Source organism: Salmo trutta, chromosome 24 (assembly GCF_901001165.1).
Source record: "Salmo trutta chromosome 24, fSalTru1.1, whole genome shotgun sequence".
Lineage (NCBI taxonomy): Eukaryota > Metazoa > Chordata > Actinopteri > Salmoniformes > Salmonidae > Salmo > Salmo trutta.
In genome coordinates, this window is record NC_042980.1 from 33,103,292 (window position 1) to 33,120,115 (window position 16,824).

The 16,824-nt window shown below is 43.4% G+C and overlaps 2 protein-coding genes across 5 annotated transcripts in view; both read left to right on the plus strand.

The window, feature by feature from the left end:
* Nucleotides 1-1,379: 1,379 nt before the first annotated feature.
* LOC115161139 (carbonyl reductase [NADPH] 1) lies at nt 1,380-7,298 on the plus strand. Of its 2 annotated transcripts, none has more exons than XM_029711893.1 (5): nt 1,380-1,484; nt 1,756-1,836; nt 2,373-2,661; nt 2,909-3,016; nt 4,914-7,298. In XM_029711893.1, exons 3-5 carry the CDS (start codon nt 2,376-2,378, stop codon nt 5,387-5,389), a joined length of 870 nt encoding a protein of 289 aa, XP_029567753.1. In that variant the 5' UTR covers nt 1,380-1,484; nt 1,756-1,836; nt 2,373-2,375; the 3' UTR covers nt 5,390-7,298. The 2 variants fall into 2 exon arrangements, with proteins under 2 accessions (XP_029567753.1, XP_029567754.1); XM_029711894.1 differs by having other exon boundaries at nt 2,391-2,661.
* A 307-nt stretch (nt 7,299-7,605) lies between these two features.
* LOC115161140 (protein dopey-2) overlaps nt 7,606-16,824 on the plus strand; it is a 41,329-nt gene continuing 32,110 nt past the window's right edge. For 2 of the 3 annotated variants that reach the window (XM_029711896.1, XM_029711898.1), the window contains exons 1-2: nt 7,606-7,851; nt 9,666-9,780. The gene's annotated coding sequence lies outside the window, so the exon portion shown is untranslated. The remainder of the gene's footprint in view (nt 7,852-9,665; nt 9,781-16,824) is intronic. The other variant, XM_029711897.1, reaches the window with a different exon arrangement.

A 16,824-nucleotide genomic window follows, 5' to 3' on the forward strand; every position in this document is an offset into this window, starting at 1 on the left:
ACTACAGACCCGTAGCACTCACGTCCGTAGCCATGAAGTGCTTTGAAAGGCTGGTCATGGCTCACATGCACACCATTATCCCAGAAACCCTAGACCCACTCCAATATGCATACCGCCCCAACAGATCCACAGATGATGCAATCTCTATTGCACTCCAAACTGCCCTTTCACACCTGGACAAAAGGACCACCTACGTGAGAATGCTATTCATTGACTATATCTCAGCGTTCAACACCATAGTGCCCTCAAAGCTCATCACTAAGCTAAGGATCCTGGGACTAAACACCTCCCTCTGCAACTGGATCCTGGACTTTCTGACGGGCCGCCCCCAGGTGGTAAGGGAAGGTAACAACACAACTGCCACGCTGATCCTCAAAACTGGAGCCTCTCAGGGATGCGTGCTCAGTCCCCTCCTGTACTCCCTGTTCACTCATGATTGCTTGGCCAGGCACGACTCCAACACCATCATTAAGTTTGCAGATGACACAACAGTGGTAGGCTTGATCACTGACAACGACAAGACAGCCTATAGGGAGGAGGTCAGAGACCTGGACATGTGGTGCCAGAATAACAACCTCTCCCTCAACGTAATCAAGACAAAGGAGATGATTGTTGACTACAGTAAAAGGAGGACCGAGCACGCCCCCATTCTCATGCATGGGGCTGTAGTGGAGCAGGTTGAGAGCTTCAAGTTCCTTGGTGTCCACATCACCAACAAACTAGAATGGTCCAAACACCAAGAAAGTCATGAAGAGGGAACGACAAAGCCTTTTGCCCCTCAGGAAACTAAAAAGATTTGACATGGGTCCTCAGATCCTCAAAAGGTTCTACAGCTGCAACATCGAGGGCATCCCGACTGGTTGCATCACTGCCTGGTACGACAACTGCTCATCCTTCGACCACAAGGCACTTTAGAGGGTAGTGCGTACGGCCCAGTACATGACTGGGGCTAAGCTGCCTGCCATCCAGGACCTCTATGCCAGGCGATGTCAGAGGAAGGCCCTAAAAATTGTCAAAGACTCCAGCCACCTCACCCATAGACTCTGCTACCGCACGGCATTCAGTAGCGGAGCGCAAAGTCTTGGACCAAAATACTTCTTAACAGCGTCTACTATGGATTGTGGACTATGCAATGCCAAGTGTGTGCAAAGCTGTCATCAAGGCAAAGGGTGGGTACATTGAAGAATCGCAAATATAAAATATATTTTGATTTGTTTAACACTTTTTTGGTTAATACATCATTTCATTTGTGTTATTTCATAGTGTTGATGTCTTAATTGTTATTCTACAATGTAGAAATAGTAAAAATAAAGAAAAAACATTGAACGAGTAGGTGTGTCCAAACTTTTGACTTGTACTGTATGTTGCATGTTATGTCTTGAATCTTGATCTCAGTTGTTCCTTCCTGTCATGACCAGCACCTTGAAGAAATCAAATGCTCGGGCAGGGCTTCTACTTCTCTGACTGTTGTGTTGAAAGATACTGTAAGTTGCTGTTCATAATTGATTATTAATGTATCTTTCTTTTGACATAAAACTCCCACTTTTGAGATAAAACTCCCACTTTGGGTTTATAAGAGAGGTTGGGGATGGAGGGGGAAGGGGTGGGGGTGGGTGGGAGGAAGGAATGAGGAAGAAGATTTGGGGGAGATAAGAGGGAGAAACAGTGCGAGCTTGTTAGCTGAAAAAGTACGGTGACATTTTGTCACATTCTAGACCTCCGCTCATTCAAGAGAATATGCTCTGCCACTTCTAGGTGTATCAATCCATACTGTGCTAGCTGCAAAGACGGTGGTGTGCTCCATACTACGTTGTAACAGTTTATACATTCACACTGGTAAGTGATATATCTGAATATAAATGGTTCTTTATTCACAGGTGTAAATTAATTATAATCTGCACTGTTTAAATTGCTCAGGGTGTACATTTTAATGTATGTTTAGATTATGTGGATATGATGGATTTTTTCAAATCTATTTTACGGTGTGCCAGCTAATGTTCGAGACCAGCACCAAAACAACTGATTAAACTACCAAATCAACCTTGATGTGTTGAATTAGGCATGCTAGCCCTGTGCTGGAGCAACATACCTTTCATTTATATTGGCGACATGTTAAATACATGTTAATGTATTGTGAATTGTATGTTTACCGGTAGCTCAGACTAGCCCTCAAATTCAAATGTGCACCTTGAAGCCAGTTCCATAGATGTTTTTATTTTATTCTTCCCCTCTAATCAGGGACAAGTTTAGACCTGGGAAGCCAGTTGTGTGCAATTCATTATCAGGTAGAACAGACCTCATAGGGTTAAGATTTGAATACCCCTGCTCTATAACTTTCTGAATCTATAGCTTTTTATTTTTCTCTCTCTGAGGTGATGTCTGGTCCACAGGTGGTTCTGGTCACTGGCTCCACGCGTGGCCTGGGGTTAGCCATAGTGCAGACGTTGTGCCAGGGCTTTAAAGGAGATGTGTATCTGAGTGCCCGGGACATCCAGAGGGGGGCCATGGTTGTCGAGGATCTGCAGAGGGAGGGACTCAAGCCCAGACTCCTCCAGCTGGACATCACAGACCCGGTCAGCATCCAGGCGGCCCGGCAGCATTTCATGAAGGAGTACGGGGGTCTGGATGTGCTGATCAACAACGCAGGCATCGCCCCAAAACGTAACTACACATTAATGTTACACAAACACACACCATAAGTCTATGACACACTAGCAATACACAGCTGATTCAAATAATCAAAGCTTAATGATGAGTTGGTTATTTGAATCAGCTGTGTTGTGCTCGGGCAAAAAACTAAACTAGCCCCAGGACCGAGTTTGGGAACACTGCAATAAGAGTATTGTGTGTTAGCTGGCCTGGGATGCAGTGCCATTTAAAGTGAACTAATAGCTCCCTCTATGTCCAGGAGGTGACCCTGCATCCATTGGCAGCCAAGCAGAACGCATTCTCCAAACCAACTTCTTCGCCACCAGAGACATGTGCAATGAATTTCTCCCTCTCCTGAAGAAAGATGGTAAACCCTTGTTTCATGGGGGGAAACTATCACTGATTTGGTAGTGTACCCCGTGATCATTTTTTATTATACGATGGGTGGGTCTAATCCTGAATACTGATTGGTTAAAACTGCATTCCTGCCGGTGTCTATTCCACAAGTTACCAAAGGCTACATCTAAATATATTACCTTAAAATGCCTATTTATCTGTTACATCTGACTGCTCAATCCACTATCTCTCCGACACTTGAAACATTGTTTCAATATTCAAATTCGATTTCCAGCTGTCCAGTAGTAATGAACGTGTTGGGAGTCGGGAGGAGACAGACAGGCAGGCAGCGTTTCTCAGCCAGTCGAAATCATGAATCAGCTGGCATTATTTTTATGGATATATACAAAGAAATATCAGTTGGAAAAAAAGGTAAAACGAAACGAAGTGCAGCTAGTTTTTAGTCTTTCCAGCTTCCGTTTGAAGTCATAGTGTTATCTGTGTTGTTGGCTAGCTCCTCTGAATAAAAGTGTTCCTGTGTGGCTCAGTTGGTAGAGCATGGTGTTTGCAACGCCAGGGTTGTGGGTTCGATTCCCACGGGGGACCAGTACGGGAAAAAACGATATATGTGTAACCGATGTGAAATGGCTAGTTAGTTAGCGGTGATTCGCGCTAATAGTGTTTCAATCGGTGACGTCACTCGCTCTGAGACCTGAAGTAGGGTTTCCCCTTGCGTTGCAAGGGCCGTGGCTCTTGTGGCGCGATGGGTAACGATGCTTCGTGGGGTGTCAGTTGTTGATGTGCGCAAGGGTCCCTGGTTCGAGCCCGGGTTGGGGCGAAGAGAGGGACGGAACCTACACTGTTACATATGCAATGTTACATATGCATTCACTACTGTAAGTCGTTCTGGATAAGAGCGTCTGCTAAATGACTAAAATGTAAATGTCTTCTGACGAGTGAGCACATTTTCTATGCCAGCCGATATTAGCTCATTGTTATGGATGTATCCAATGTCACTGGAAAACAGCTTAAACAAATGCGGCTACTTTGCTGTTATTCTGTTATACTTTTTGACGTGACTGTAAATTAGCCGTAGTTAGTTAGATAGCAAGCAAGGCATAAGAATGTTGCCAGTCAGTATGGCAATAGAACATTTAGAGCGAACGACAGGGTCGCGTCCATAGATACAGAACAAAAAGACGGAACGACTTGGTTGTATCTCTGGCAACAGAACGAACGACCAGCAGACTTGGGTAGCAAGCCTAGATTTGTGTCGGGACTATATCTTGTGGAATAGTATTGTAATGAAACAGCAGGGAGCAGGCCTCGAACCCTAGACCTTCTAGCCCGAAGTCCGGCGCGCTATCGACCGTGCCGCAAAAGCATGCTCGAGCGGCACAGTCGATTTCCGCGTTTATAAACCCAGGGTCGTCACAGTATGAATAAATTCATCAAAATAACGTTTTTAATTAAAATATATCAATCGTTATTTTAATGTATTGCTAACCCGTTGTATAAAAGTGATAATGCCCTCGAAGCCGTTGTTTGGAGAATATATTGGCGCGGTTTGCCGGCCTGAGACGAACAACACCCGTGCCAATATATCCTCCAAATACCGGCTTCTCGGGCATTATCACTTAAGTATACAATGGGTGGGTCTAAAACCGCATTCCAGCCGGTGTCTATTCCACGAGTTACCACCGGCAAAATCTATGACTTTAAAATGCTTATTTACTCTGTTCCATCTGACTGCGCAATCCACTGTCTCATCACCCCAGCCAGGCACTTTATAAACGTGATCTCCACTATAAAAAGCATCTAGACATTATCTCGACTTCGTTTTGGGCCTAACAACACCCATGCCAAATCACTTAATTAATCTCCATATGATTTTTCCTTTAACTTAACTGTCTGTCTGTCTGTTATAGGAAGGATAGTGAATGTTGCCAGCATCGTGGGCTATATCACCCTCTATATGTGTTCTCCGGACCTCCAGGCCAGGCTCTGCAGTGATGACATCACAGAGGAGGAGCTAGTGGCTCTGATGAAGCGCTTTGTTGCCGAGGCCAAAGCTGGAGACCACATCAACAAGGGCTGGCCAAATTCTGTCTATGGGGTGTCCAAAATAGGCCTGATGGCCCTTACCCGGATCCAGGCACGCAGGCTAAGAAGAGAGATGCCCCAGAGAGGGATTCTGATAAACTCCTGCTGCCCGGGCTGGGTGAAGTCTGACATGACCTATCCCAACGGGACCAAGACACCTGCGGAGGGGGCTGACACACCTGTGTACCTGGCGCTGTTGCCTCCAGCAACACAGGAGCCCCAGGGGGAGTTTGTGGTGGATAGACAGGTACAGGTATGGGCAGGGTCACCAACAGGTGCAACAGTGGATGAGGGACCCTGACTTAGGACCCTCTCATCTGCTGCTATAATATATACACGTTACTGCCAAAATAAAGGAAACAGCAACATAAAGTGTCTTAGTAGGATGTAGGCCTACCGTGAGTCAGAACAGCTTCACTGCACCTTGCCATATATGTCTGGAACTCTATCGGAGGTGTGCGACACAAATCCTTCCTTGAGAAATTCCATTATTTCGTGCTTTGTTGAAGGTGGTGGAAAACGCTCTCAGGCACCGCTCCAGAATCTCCCATAAGTGTTCAATTGGATTGAGATCTGGTGATCTGGTGAGCATATGGTTTACATCGTTTTCATGCTCATCAAACCATTTAAGTGACCACTCCTGCCCTGTGGATAGGGGCAGTGGCGTAGGCCTGGGTGGGCGCAAGTCCAACCAATCAGATTGAGCAAAACATTTTAATAATATTTTACAAATGGGACATTATTTTTCTTTTTACCTAAGCACAGTACTTGACCTGGGCAGGAACTCACCCGGAACTGAGTACCGGCACCTCAAATTTTCTTCTGCTTGAGTTCCTTCACCTCCTATAGAATATTAGCACAAAAGTATTGAGGAGTTCACTTAAATATAAATAGTACCTGCACCCAAAATGAGTACCGGCACTTATTTCAGTACAAGTCAAGCACTGGTCTAAACATGCATACACCATCAGATAGAATTCATAGCAAGCAGTAGGGAGGGGGTGGGACATCGAAAGGGATATTTATATTAATAATAATATATTTTATTTGGCAGATGCTTTTCAGGACACTCAAGGACATCTTACATAAAATCGAGTGCTGTACTAAAATCTTTTTTAATTTAGGCCTATATAATGAATTTGAATTATTATTGATTATTTACTGTTAAACTAATTCAACAAAAACTAAACAATCAGCTTATCAATTTCTAAATAAAGAGTGTGTTGCATCACTTCATACTGATACCATGTGCGGTAAACAGTAGCTATTGCTGTGTTGGCAAGGCTACACTGTGTAGGCTACTCACTGTTAGCTAGCTAAGACTCACTAGTCAACTTAGCTAGCAAAAACAAGTTAAAATGGCCAAACAAAGCTCAGTGTAATTTTTTTTTAAAGAGACCGTGCATAGAAGAGGATGTTGGAGAATTTGCCAAGTTATTTGATATCAGTGATTTTGCCATGAAGGCCGGCCAGTCCCCCTATATCAATCACTGATTGCATTGGTCTTATCAAGGGCCTTAAAGATATTTTCAGTACATTCAGAGACAACGATCAGCACTACAACAATGTTTTCATTCAACACTTTCAGAAATCATGCTCTTAACCACTAGACTATATCAGGGCATCATGTTCTAATCTAATAGGTCTATGGTTTATTATGTACCATCAACAGATTTCTGCCATCAACTGATTTCTGCCTACGCCACTGGATGGGGGCATTGTCATCCTATAGCCAAAATAATGGCCTACACAGCATTTTATGATAGAATGTTCATTGTTTAATTAACTCAGGAGCCACACCTGAGTGGAAGTGCTTTCAATATACTTTGTAGGCCTATCCCTCATTAACTCGTGTTTCCATTATTTTGGCAGTTATATATATGTGTGTGAATTACCCATATAGGTATTGCTGTATAATAACCATTTAATAACCACATCAGTAAAGAGCAATTAAAAAAACATTGTAATTTGTCTTTTATTTGAAGTCTATCTACTGCACTGTGAAGTGTTTGCAGAGCCAGAGGGTATAGTTTATGTCCACTGAATAGTTATACACGTCACTATATTGTCTCAAAAATGACAAAAAATGTTATGAAAACGAGCCAGGGGATAGGTTGATGTGGACTGAATAGTTAAACACGTTACTTAATTGTCTCTGTAAACATGTAATGAAAACGATTGCTTGATAAAAAGTAAACGGATTAAACATGCAGCTTGTTTGCAGTTATTTTGTCAGTCCTCTTCGCCCCAGCTTTGACCAATACCTGACAGTGACTCGAGAGGTTTGTAAACATCGCACATCCCGGAATGTACCAAAGCCGGGGGTGGCAGTGAGACAAGAGAGAATAATACTTTCAGATTTGAAAACTGAATGCAAGAAACAGGTTCACCCACCACGGCTGACTCGTTAATTCATGAAGACGTTTAAGTGACCTTGTGAGGGGCTTTTATAGCTTGTGAAGATAAATACTGCTTCTTAGCGGTCGTACCTATTCATCCCCCCCCCCCCCAAGAGCAGGAAGTGCACTCTCCTAGCTCCGCTCGAGTGCATTGAATCAGCTGAGTTTGGGGATGCCACCCCTTTGCGTTTAGCATGATCTGCTCAAGACAAATTTGGGGAATGGGAAACGCACTCTAGACAGAACGGTTGGTTGGCGGTTTCTCCAAGCAGAACGGACGCTACATCCAGACCCGTTAAACGTCACCGTTTTGCCGTGGTTGAGGGAAATTTGAGAGCTCAAACCGGAGCTTGTTTTGCAGTTGGTGAGTCATTGATGAACCTATATGATGCACCTTGTGTTTGATTGTTTACCGCACCACGTGATAGCACGTTGAAATCAAAATTTTTCCCATTTTAATTTGCTGTTTTCTCCCTAGTTCACGTTTTCCTGTTGTGAATCAATATTAAGATCTAAATATGGTGCATTGTAGCCTGCTATACTAATTCCTTTGACTCGTTGGTCAACAGGGACATGATGCACCGTGGTAGTTTGGGCCATGTCTTGTGGCGATTGCCACCCGCTGTCATAATCAACTGTATGGACTGAGTGGGCAACGCTATAAGGCCTACTTTTTCTCTGCAACATCAACAAACATCCAATTTCAGTTATTTTAAAATTGTTGCTTTGCACTGCTTCATCAACAACATGCATGGCAGTCTTTCCTGGTTGAGGGTTGACGAGAGATTAACTGCTTCTAGTTTTTATGAGAAATAATACTGTGATGAAAGTTCCAGATTGTCTGCATGATCAAATAACATTCAACTCAGACACCCATATATACCCCACAAGACATGCCACTAGGGGTCACTTCACAGTCCCCAAGTCCAAAACGAATTCACTGCAATGCACAGTATTATACAGAGCCATCCATGGAACTCCCTTTCATCTTCAATTACTCAACCAAACAGCAAAATGACCATTAAAAATCGGATTAAAACACATCTCATGGAATGGCGGGGAATGTAAGGGGACACACTCTAATTATTTTTTGTGTTTTGTTGTATCTTACATTGCTGTGTCCTTGTCTATCAGTGTTTTGTTACTTGTCATGTTTTTTTGTGGACCCCAGGAAGAGTAGCTGCTGCTTCTGCAAAATCTAATGGGGATCGAAATAAACAAACAAAAAATAAACACCACAGGAAAGATGAGGAAGTGGTGGAATTTGAGGAGTTATTTTCAACAGAGCAAGTGGATGATGATGTCATGAGAGTTCCCGGTACTTTAGACCCTGTCAAAGATGCTGAGCGAGAGACAGACAGTATTTAGCTGGAAGAGCGGGAGCTTGCCAAATGCATTGCCAATAACATCTGATTGGATGAAATCCTCTTCTCGCTCACTCTCACTCACACACACATACAGAAATCCCTGATTTGCTTTCTCACTCTCCATAGCCATGCCATCTTACATAATGCTGTCTGGTCTATAGAGTCACATTCAGAGCCCTGTCATGACTGAGTCTTTAACGGCAGTGTCTGTCCCATCCTAGCAGTTCTGGCCTGTCCAATTCATATTAGAAGTCTCACAAGGCATAGTCATATGCAATAGTGATATATTACAGTCAGTTTCATAATCTGGTAACGAATATCTCTTTGCTCTTTGTGAGTCCACCCTCTAAACACACAGTCGTGTGTGTGTGTGTGTGTGTGTCTCCCCCCCCCCCCCCCCCCCTTTCAGGAGAAAACGTTGCAGGCTTACTGGAGTGCTCGCGGCTCCCTATCAGCATGTTCATGAGACGGAGAATGAGTGTTTGACGGGCTGCTCCGGGCTTTATTCTGTGTTGAAGTTCAACTTTGGGATAAACTACAATGTATTTGAGTATTTACACGATGTAGCTCCAGGCCTAAATATTGACATTTCCTTGTTTGAATTCAAACAGACATTTTGTGATTCGATGAAATTCCAGGAAAATAATGTTTAAAACCAATTTTTTTGAAAGATATTTGTGTATCCACACAGTGATGTTTGCATTGGGTTAGTAGGTTACTTGTCAGGCTTGAGGTTGTCCTATATGCAAATCCGCCTGTATTTCTGCACCTAACCTGACCTGTTCACATTGCCTACCTACTTGTTTGTCAGGAGAGAACTTACAACGTTAGCAGAAGTTGGAAGAGAGGCAGAAAGGAAAGAAGAGAGAATCTGACTGTGAAGATCTGTGGATGCGTCAGCAACTGTTCTGAGACGAGCCTTTTCAGTAAGTTTTGTCTTAAAGGCAAAGTACTGACCGAACCTTTTTAAAGGAGAGGCTCTGATCCAGGATCTGTATTAAAGCGTAGCTTGTATTAAAGGTAGTTCTAATGGCTAGTGCTGTGTGAGAGAATGGTCCATTCACATATTTTCTGTCCATAGCTAGACAGACTAGGCTAATCAATCAGTTCACAGTCATACTGATATTACTGTGTTTTGTGTGTGTGTGTGTGTGTGTGTGTCAAAGTTTATTGGTCGAGTACACAGTTTAGAAGATGTTATAGCGGGTGCAGTGAAATTATTATGTTACTAGCGCCTAACAATGCAGCAAAATGTCAAACAAGTACACAAATAATTTAAATGTAAAAAATATAAATAAATAAAAAGTACAACATAAAGAAATCAAGAACGTAACAGTAATCCAAATGCAATCTATATGTACAGTACCAGTCAAAAGTTTGGATCACCTACTCATTCCAGGGTTTTTATTTATTTTTTACTATTTTCTACATTGTAGAATAATAGCGAAGACATCTAAACTATGAAATAACACATATGGAATCATGTAGTAACCAAAAAAATTGTTAAACAAATCAAAATATATTTTATATTTGAGATTCTTCAAAGTAGCCACCGTTTGCCTTGATGACAGCTTTGCACACTCTTGGCATTCCCTCAACCAGCTTTATGAGGTAGTCAGTCATACTGTTACAGTCATACTGAAATTACTGCTTTGTGCGTGTGTATGTGTGTACCACAGCAGTAAATTGCAATTAATCTGTGTAATGCATTGAGTTTGGCAGTGATTTGCAGGATTTAGTGGCTGAGTGTGTTAGGCATGGTCGGCTAGGAGACGAAGAGGAAGTGATGTAAGTCTGTCAACGCCACTGCTTACTCATCAGCTTGGATTCCCCTCAGTGATATAATTCTGCTCCCTATAGTTATCTCAGTCTCTCTTTTTTCCTACTCTGATTCCCGTCTGTCTCTTTGTCTTTGTCTTCCATTCTGTATCCAAATCCCTGAGCTTGTCTGAGATAAAGGTATAGAGACAAACAGAGACAGAAATCAATCCATGTGTATGTGTGTCTGTTCAGCTTGTTTCCAGGATTTCAACACATTGACGATCAATGTTGTCAAGGAGACACAGATAGAGAATTATGGGGATGGCTAACAAACAAGCAAGCAGCCCCTAGCTAACTCCTGTCAATTAGAGATGTTGACCTGATATTGCCCTAATTAATCAACTGGTTGAGCGTACTGTGATCTCACCATCCACACACAGCCGTTAACACACAGACACAAATAGACCCAGAGAGCTAGGCTATTGCACATATAGATGAGAGGGACATGGGGTCTGAGTTTGGGATGTTATCAGGTATACCCCAGACAGAGTACTTTGTCATTGACACTTATTCTGACTTGGTTAGTGGCTGCCATGTTAGTGTTATTCAGCAGCACAATGTTCTCTCCAGTTTCCATGGATCAAGGGATTTAGTTTTATAGTGCTTCCTCACTGTTGTTCTGTTATTGAAGGAATTATTTCCAAAGGGAAGCTGACCTACTACTGTCCTGGAGTGACCAGAATGAGACTCCTCACATGTGGCAGTGTCATTAACAAAACAGCCAAGGGTACCGTAATCTCCGGACTATTAAGCGCACCTGAATATAAGCCGCACCCACTGAATTAAAAAAATATTATTTTGAACATAAATAAGCCGCACATGTCTATAAGCCGCAGGTGCCTACCGGTACATTGAAACAAATTAACTTTACACAGGCTTTAACGAAACACGGCTTGTAACAAAAATAAATAGGCTTTAACGAAACACGGCTTGTAACAAAACAGAAACAATTAGCAGTAAGCTTTAGTTGTCTTTTTGCACTGAGTCAATTCCTCACGCTGCTGTTTCCAATGTCTTATCATCGACTCATTAAGACTATTTCCTTTTCCAACAGCCAGATCAATCGCCTTCAACTTGAAAGTTGCATCATATGTATTTCTCTGTCTTTGCCATGATGAGGGTGACAAAATGACTAGCGTAATCAGAATAATGGGAAGTTTGAGAGCGCGAAGATTTAATCTAAACAGTAAACAAAAAAGTTGTTTGTCCTTAACCCGTTCGGCAATTTCATTGGTCTAATGAAAGCTTCATGCCGCCAAAAAACTGAGCACGTCACAGAATGGTTTTTTTTAAAGAAAAGAAAATAGAAAGCGGGAAAAATCCAAATATTAGCCGCGTCATTGTTTAAGCCGCTAGGTTCAAAGCCTGGGAAAAAAGTTGCGGCTTATAGTCCGGAATTTACGGTAATCGTTTTAGTCTGGGTAGCCATTTGATTAGATGTTCAGGAGTCTTATGGCTTCGGGGTAAAAGCTGTTTAGAAGCCTCTTGGACCTAGACTTGATGCTCCGGTACCGCTTGCCATGTGGTAGCAGAGAGAACCGTCTATGACTAGGGTGCCTGGAGTCTTTGACAATTTTTAGGGCTTTCCTCTGACACCGCCTGGTATAGAGGTCCTGGATGGCAGGAAGCTTGGCCCAGTGATGTACTGGGCCGTACGCACTACCCTCTGTAGTGCCTTGCGATTGGAGGCCGAGCAGTTGCCATACCAGGCAGTGATACATCCAGTCATGATACTCTCGATGGTGCAGCTGTAGAACTTTTGAAGATCTGAGGACCCATGCCAAATCTTTTCAGTCTACTGAGGAGGAATAGGTTTTGTCATGACCTCTTCATGACTGTCTTGGTGTGCTTGGACCATGTTTGCTGTCAATGTGGACACCAACGAACTTGAAGCTCTCAAACTGCCCCACTACAGCCACGTTGATGAGAATGGGGGTGTGCTCAGTCCTCCTTTTCCTGTAGTCCTTAATCACCTCCTTTGTCTTGATCACGATGAGGGAGAGGTTGTTGGCCTGGCACAACACGGCCAGGTCTCTGACCTCCTCCCTATAGGCTGTCTCGTCGTTGTCGGTGATCAGGCCTACCACTGTTGTGTCATCAGCAAACGTATTGATGGTGTTGGAGTCGTGCCTGGTTGTTCAGTCATGAGTGAACAGGAAACTACAGGAGGGGACTGAGCACGCACCCTGAGGGGCCCCCGTGTTGAGGATCAGCATGGCAGATGTGTTGTTACCTACCCTTACCACCTGGGGGTGGCCCGTCAGGAAGTCCAGGATCCAGTTGCAGAGGGAGGTTTTTAGTCCCAGGGTCCTTTGCTTAGTGATGAGCTTTGAGGGCACTATTGTGTTGAACGCTGAGCTGTAATCAATGAATAGCATTCTCACATAGGTGTTCCTTTTGTGCAGATGGGAAAGGGAAGTTTGGAGTGCAATAGAGATTGCGTCATCTGTGGATCTGTTGGGGTGGTGTGCAAATTGGAGTGGGTCTAGGGTTTCTGGGATAATGGTGTGCATGTGAGCAATGACCAGCCTTTCAAAGCACTTCATGGCTACAGATGTGAGTGCTACGGGTCGGTAGTCATTTAGGCAGGTTACCTTAGTGTTCTTGGGCACAGGGACTATGGTGGTCTGCTTGAAACATGTTGGTATTACAGACTCAGACCGGGAGAGGTTGTAAATGTAAGTGAAGACACTTGCCAGTTGGTCAGCACATGCTCGGAGTACATGTCCTGGTAATCCGTCTGGCCCTGCGGCCTTGTGAATGTTGACCTGTTTAACTTGTTATGGATAGGGGGCAGTATTTTCACGGCCGGATAAAAAACGTACCCGATTTAATCTGGTTATTACTCCTGCCCAGAAACTAGAATATGCATATAATTAGTAGCTTTGGATAGAAAACACTCACGTTTCTAAAACTGTTTGAATGGTGTCTGTGAGTATAACAGAACTCATATGGCAGGCCAAAACCTGAGAAGATTCTGTACAGGAAGTACCCTGTCTGACCATTTATTGGCCTTCTTTGTCATCTCTATCCAAAACAAAGGATCTCTGCTGTAACGGGACACTTTCTAATGCTCCCATAGACTCTCAGAAGGCGCCAGAACGTTGAATGATGACTCTGCAGGCCATGGCTGAAAAACAGTAGCGCATTTGGTAAGTGGTCGATCTGAGAACAATGAGACGGGTGCGCGCGTGCACGTGAAGAGTCCATTTTAGATTTTGAGTCTTTGAACCGAAAGGACGTCTCCCAGTCAGAATATTATCGCTTTTTTATGAGAAAAATCGCATAAAAATTGATTTTAAACAGCGTTTGACATGCTTCAAAGTACGGTAATGGAATATTTTGAAATTTTTTGTCACGATACGCGTCCGCGTGTCACCCTTCGTTACCCTTCGGATAGTGTCTTGAACGCACGAACAAAACGCCGCTATTTGGATATAACTATGGATTATTTGGAACCAAACCAACATTTGTTATTGAAGTAGAAGCCCTGGGAGTGCATTCTGACGAAGAACCGCAAAGGAAATCCAATTTTTCTTATAGTAAATCTGAGTTTGGTGAGTACCAAACTTGGTGGGTGTCAAAATAGCTAGCCCGTGATGGCGAGCGATCTACTCAGAATATTGCAAAATGTGCTTTCACTGAAAAGCTATTTTAAAATCGGACACCGCGATTGCATAAAGGAGTTCTGTATCTATAATTCTTAAAATAATTTATGTTTTTTGTGAACGTTTATTGTGAGTAATTTAGTAAATTCACTAGTCGTGTATTGACGGTTTGCCTGTTTGGTGGTTCGTCGGAGAGCATAGCGGGATTTCTTATAAGTTTCCAGCTAAGAGTACCGCACCTTGAAAGCAGAAACTCTACCATTTTGCTCAGTGCGGATGTTGCCTGTAATCCATGGCTTCTGGTTGGGGTATGTACGTACAGTCACTGTTGGAACGACGTCATCGATGCAGTTATTGATGAAGCCAGTGCCTGATGTGGTGTACTCCTCAATGCCATCGGAAGAATCCCGGAACATATTCCAGTCTGTGCTAGCACAACAGTCCTCTAGCTTAGCATCCGCTTCATTTGACAACTTTTTTTATTGACCGAGTCACTAGTGCTTTCTGCTTTAGTTTGGGCTTGTAAGCAGGAATCAGGAAGATAGAATTATGGTCAGATTTGCCAAATGGAGGGCGACTGTGTGTGGTGTAAAGGTGGTTTAGTGTTTTTCACTCTGGTTGCACATTTAACATGCTGGTGGAAATTTTGGTATATTAAGTTTCCCAGCATTAAAGTCCCCGGCCACTAGGAGCACTGCCTCTGGATGAGCGTTTTCCTGTTTGCTTATGGCCCTATACAGCTCATTGAGTGCGGTCTTAGTGCCAGCATCGGTTTGTGGTGGTATGTAGATGGCTACGAAAAATACAGATGAAAACTCTCTAGGTAGATTGTGTGGTCTGCAGCTTATCATGATATACTCTTCCTCAGGAGATATTGTGCACAAGCTGTTTTTTACAATTATACAAAGACCGTCACCCCCTGTCTTACCAGAGGTATCCTGCAGATACAGTGTAAAACCCGCCAGCTATATGTTGTTCATGTCGTTGTTCAGGCATGACTCAGTGAAACACAAGATATTACAGTTTTTAATATCCTGTTGGTAATTTAATCTTGCTCATAGGTCATCTATTTTATTTTCCAATGATTTCACGTTGGCCAATAGAACGGATGGCAGTGCGGATTTACTCGCTCGCCTACGAATTCTCAGAAGGCAGCCCGACCTCCGCCCCCTTTTTCTCCGTCTTCTCTTCATGCAAATGACGGGGATTTGGGCCTGTTCCCAGGAAAGCAGTAAATCCTTTACGTTGGACTCGTTAAAGGAAAAAGCTTCTACCAGTTCTTGGTGAGTAATTGCTGTTCTGATGTCTAGAAGTTATTTTCGGTCATAAGAGACGATAGCAGCAACATTATGTACAAATGTTTTATGGTCCCCCTCTCCGTTATATGACTCTGCTCCCTATATTTCTCTCCTGTCTGTCTGTCTAACTAACTCTGATTCCCGTCTATCTTTGTCTTCCATTCTGTCTCCAAATCCCTAAGCTTGTCTGAGATTAATGTATAGAGACAGAGACAAATCAATCCGTGTGTGTCTGCTCAGCTTGTTTCCAGGATTTCAACACACTGACAGACATCAATGTTGTAGAGGAGACAAACAGATACATAATTATAGGGATGTCTAACAAACAAGCAAGCAGCCCCTAGCTAGAACATTAGAGATGGCCCTATTTAATCAGCTGGTTGAACGTACTGTGATCTCACCATCCACACACAGCCTTGAACACACAGACACAAAGAGACGCAGAGGGCTAGGCTATTACACATATAGAGGGGAGGGACATGAGGCCTGAGCTTGGGATGTAAGCAGGGGGTTATGGTTAGGCAGGTGACCGGTATACCAGTTTCATGCCTCGATCATTGAATTTTGGTACACCGGAAGTACATTCATTTTCAATGGAACGCTGCGTTTGCCTTGCAGCATTGCTTTGCAGAGGCAGTGGCAGTGCGTTCTGTGTGGAGCATACGTTGGATTTATCGAACAAATGCGTCAAACTGTATGCATAGACAGCTTGACAGAAACGGTAGCAGAAGGTGAATGTTGACCTTTTGTTGCAAACACATCCAGATGATGCTGCATACCATTTTGCGCAATGACACTGTAGGTGTGATCAAGGCATTGACATGTACTCTGACTTGGTTAGTGGCTGCCATGTTAGTGTTGCTCAGCAGCACCATGTTCTCTCCTGTTTCCATGGATTAAGGCATTAAGTTTTCTATTACTTCCTCAGTGTTGTTCTGTTAATGGATAAATTATTTCCAGAGGAAACTGACCTTCTAGAGTACTGTCCTGGAGTGACCAGAATGAGACTCCTCACACACTCCTCACATCTTTAACGAAACAGCCAGGGAAAGCCCGTGTTTCTACACATAATATTGTTTGTGTCTGTGTCTGGTGTGTGTTGACAGGCATGTGTTAGGCAAGCCTGCACATGTTAGTTAAAGCCTCTCTCTCCCACAGTGAGTCCAGATGTCTCTGTTGCTCTAATCCTGCCCTCTCTCTCACTATATGTTAGTCCCTCTCTCTTTCTTTCTCTCTTTCTTTC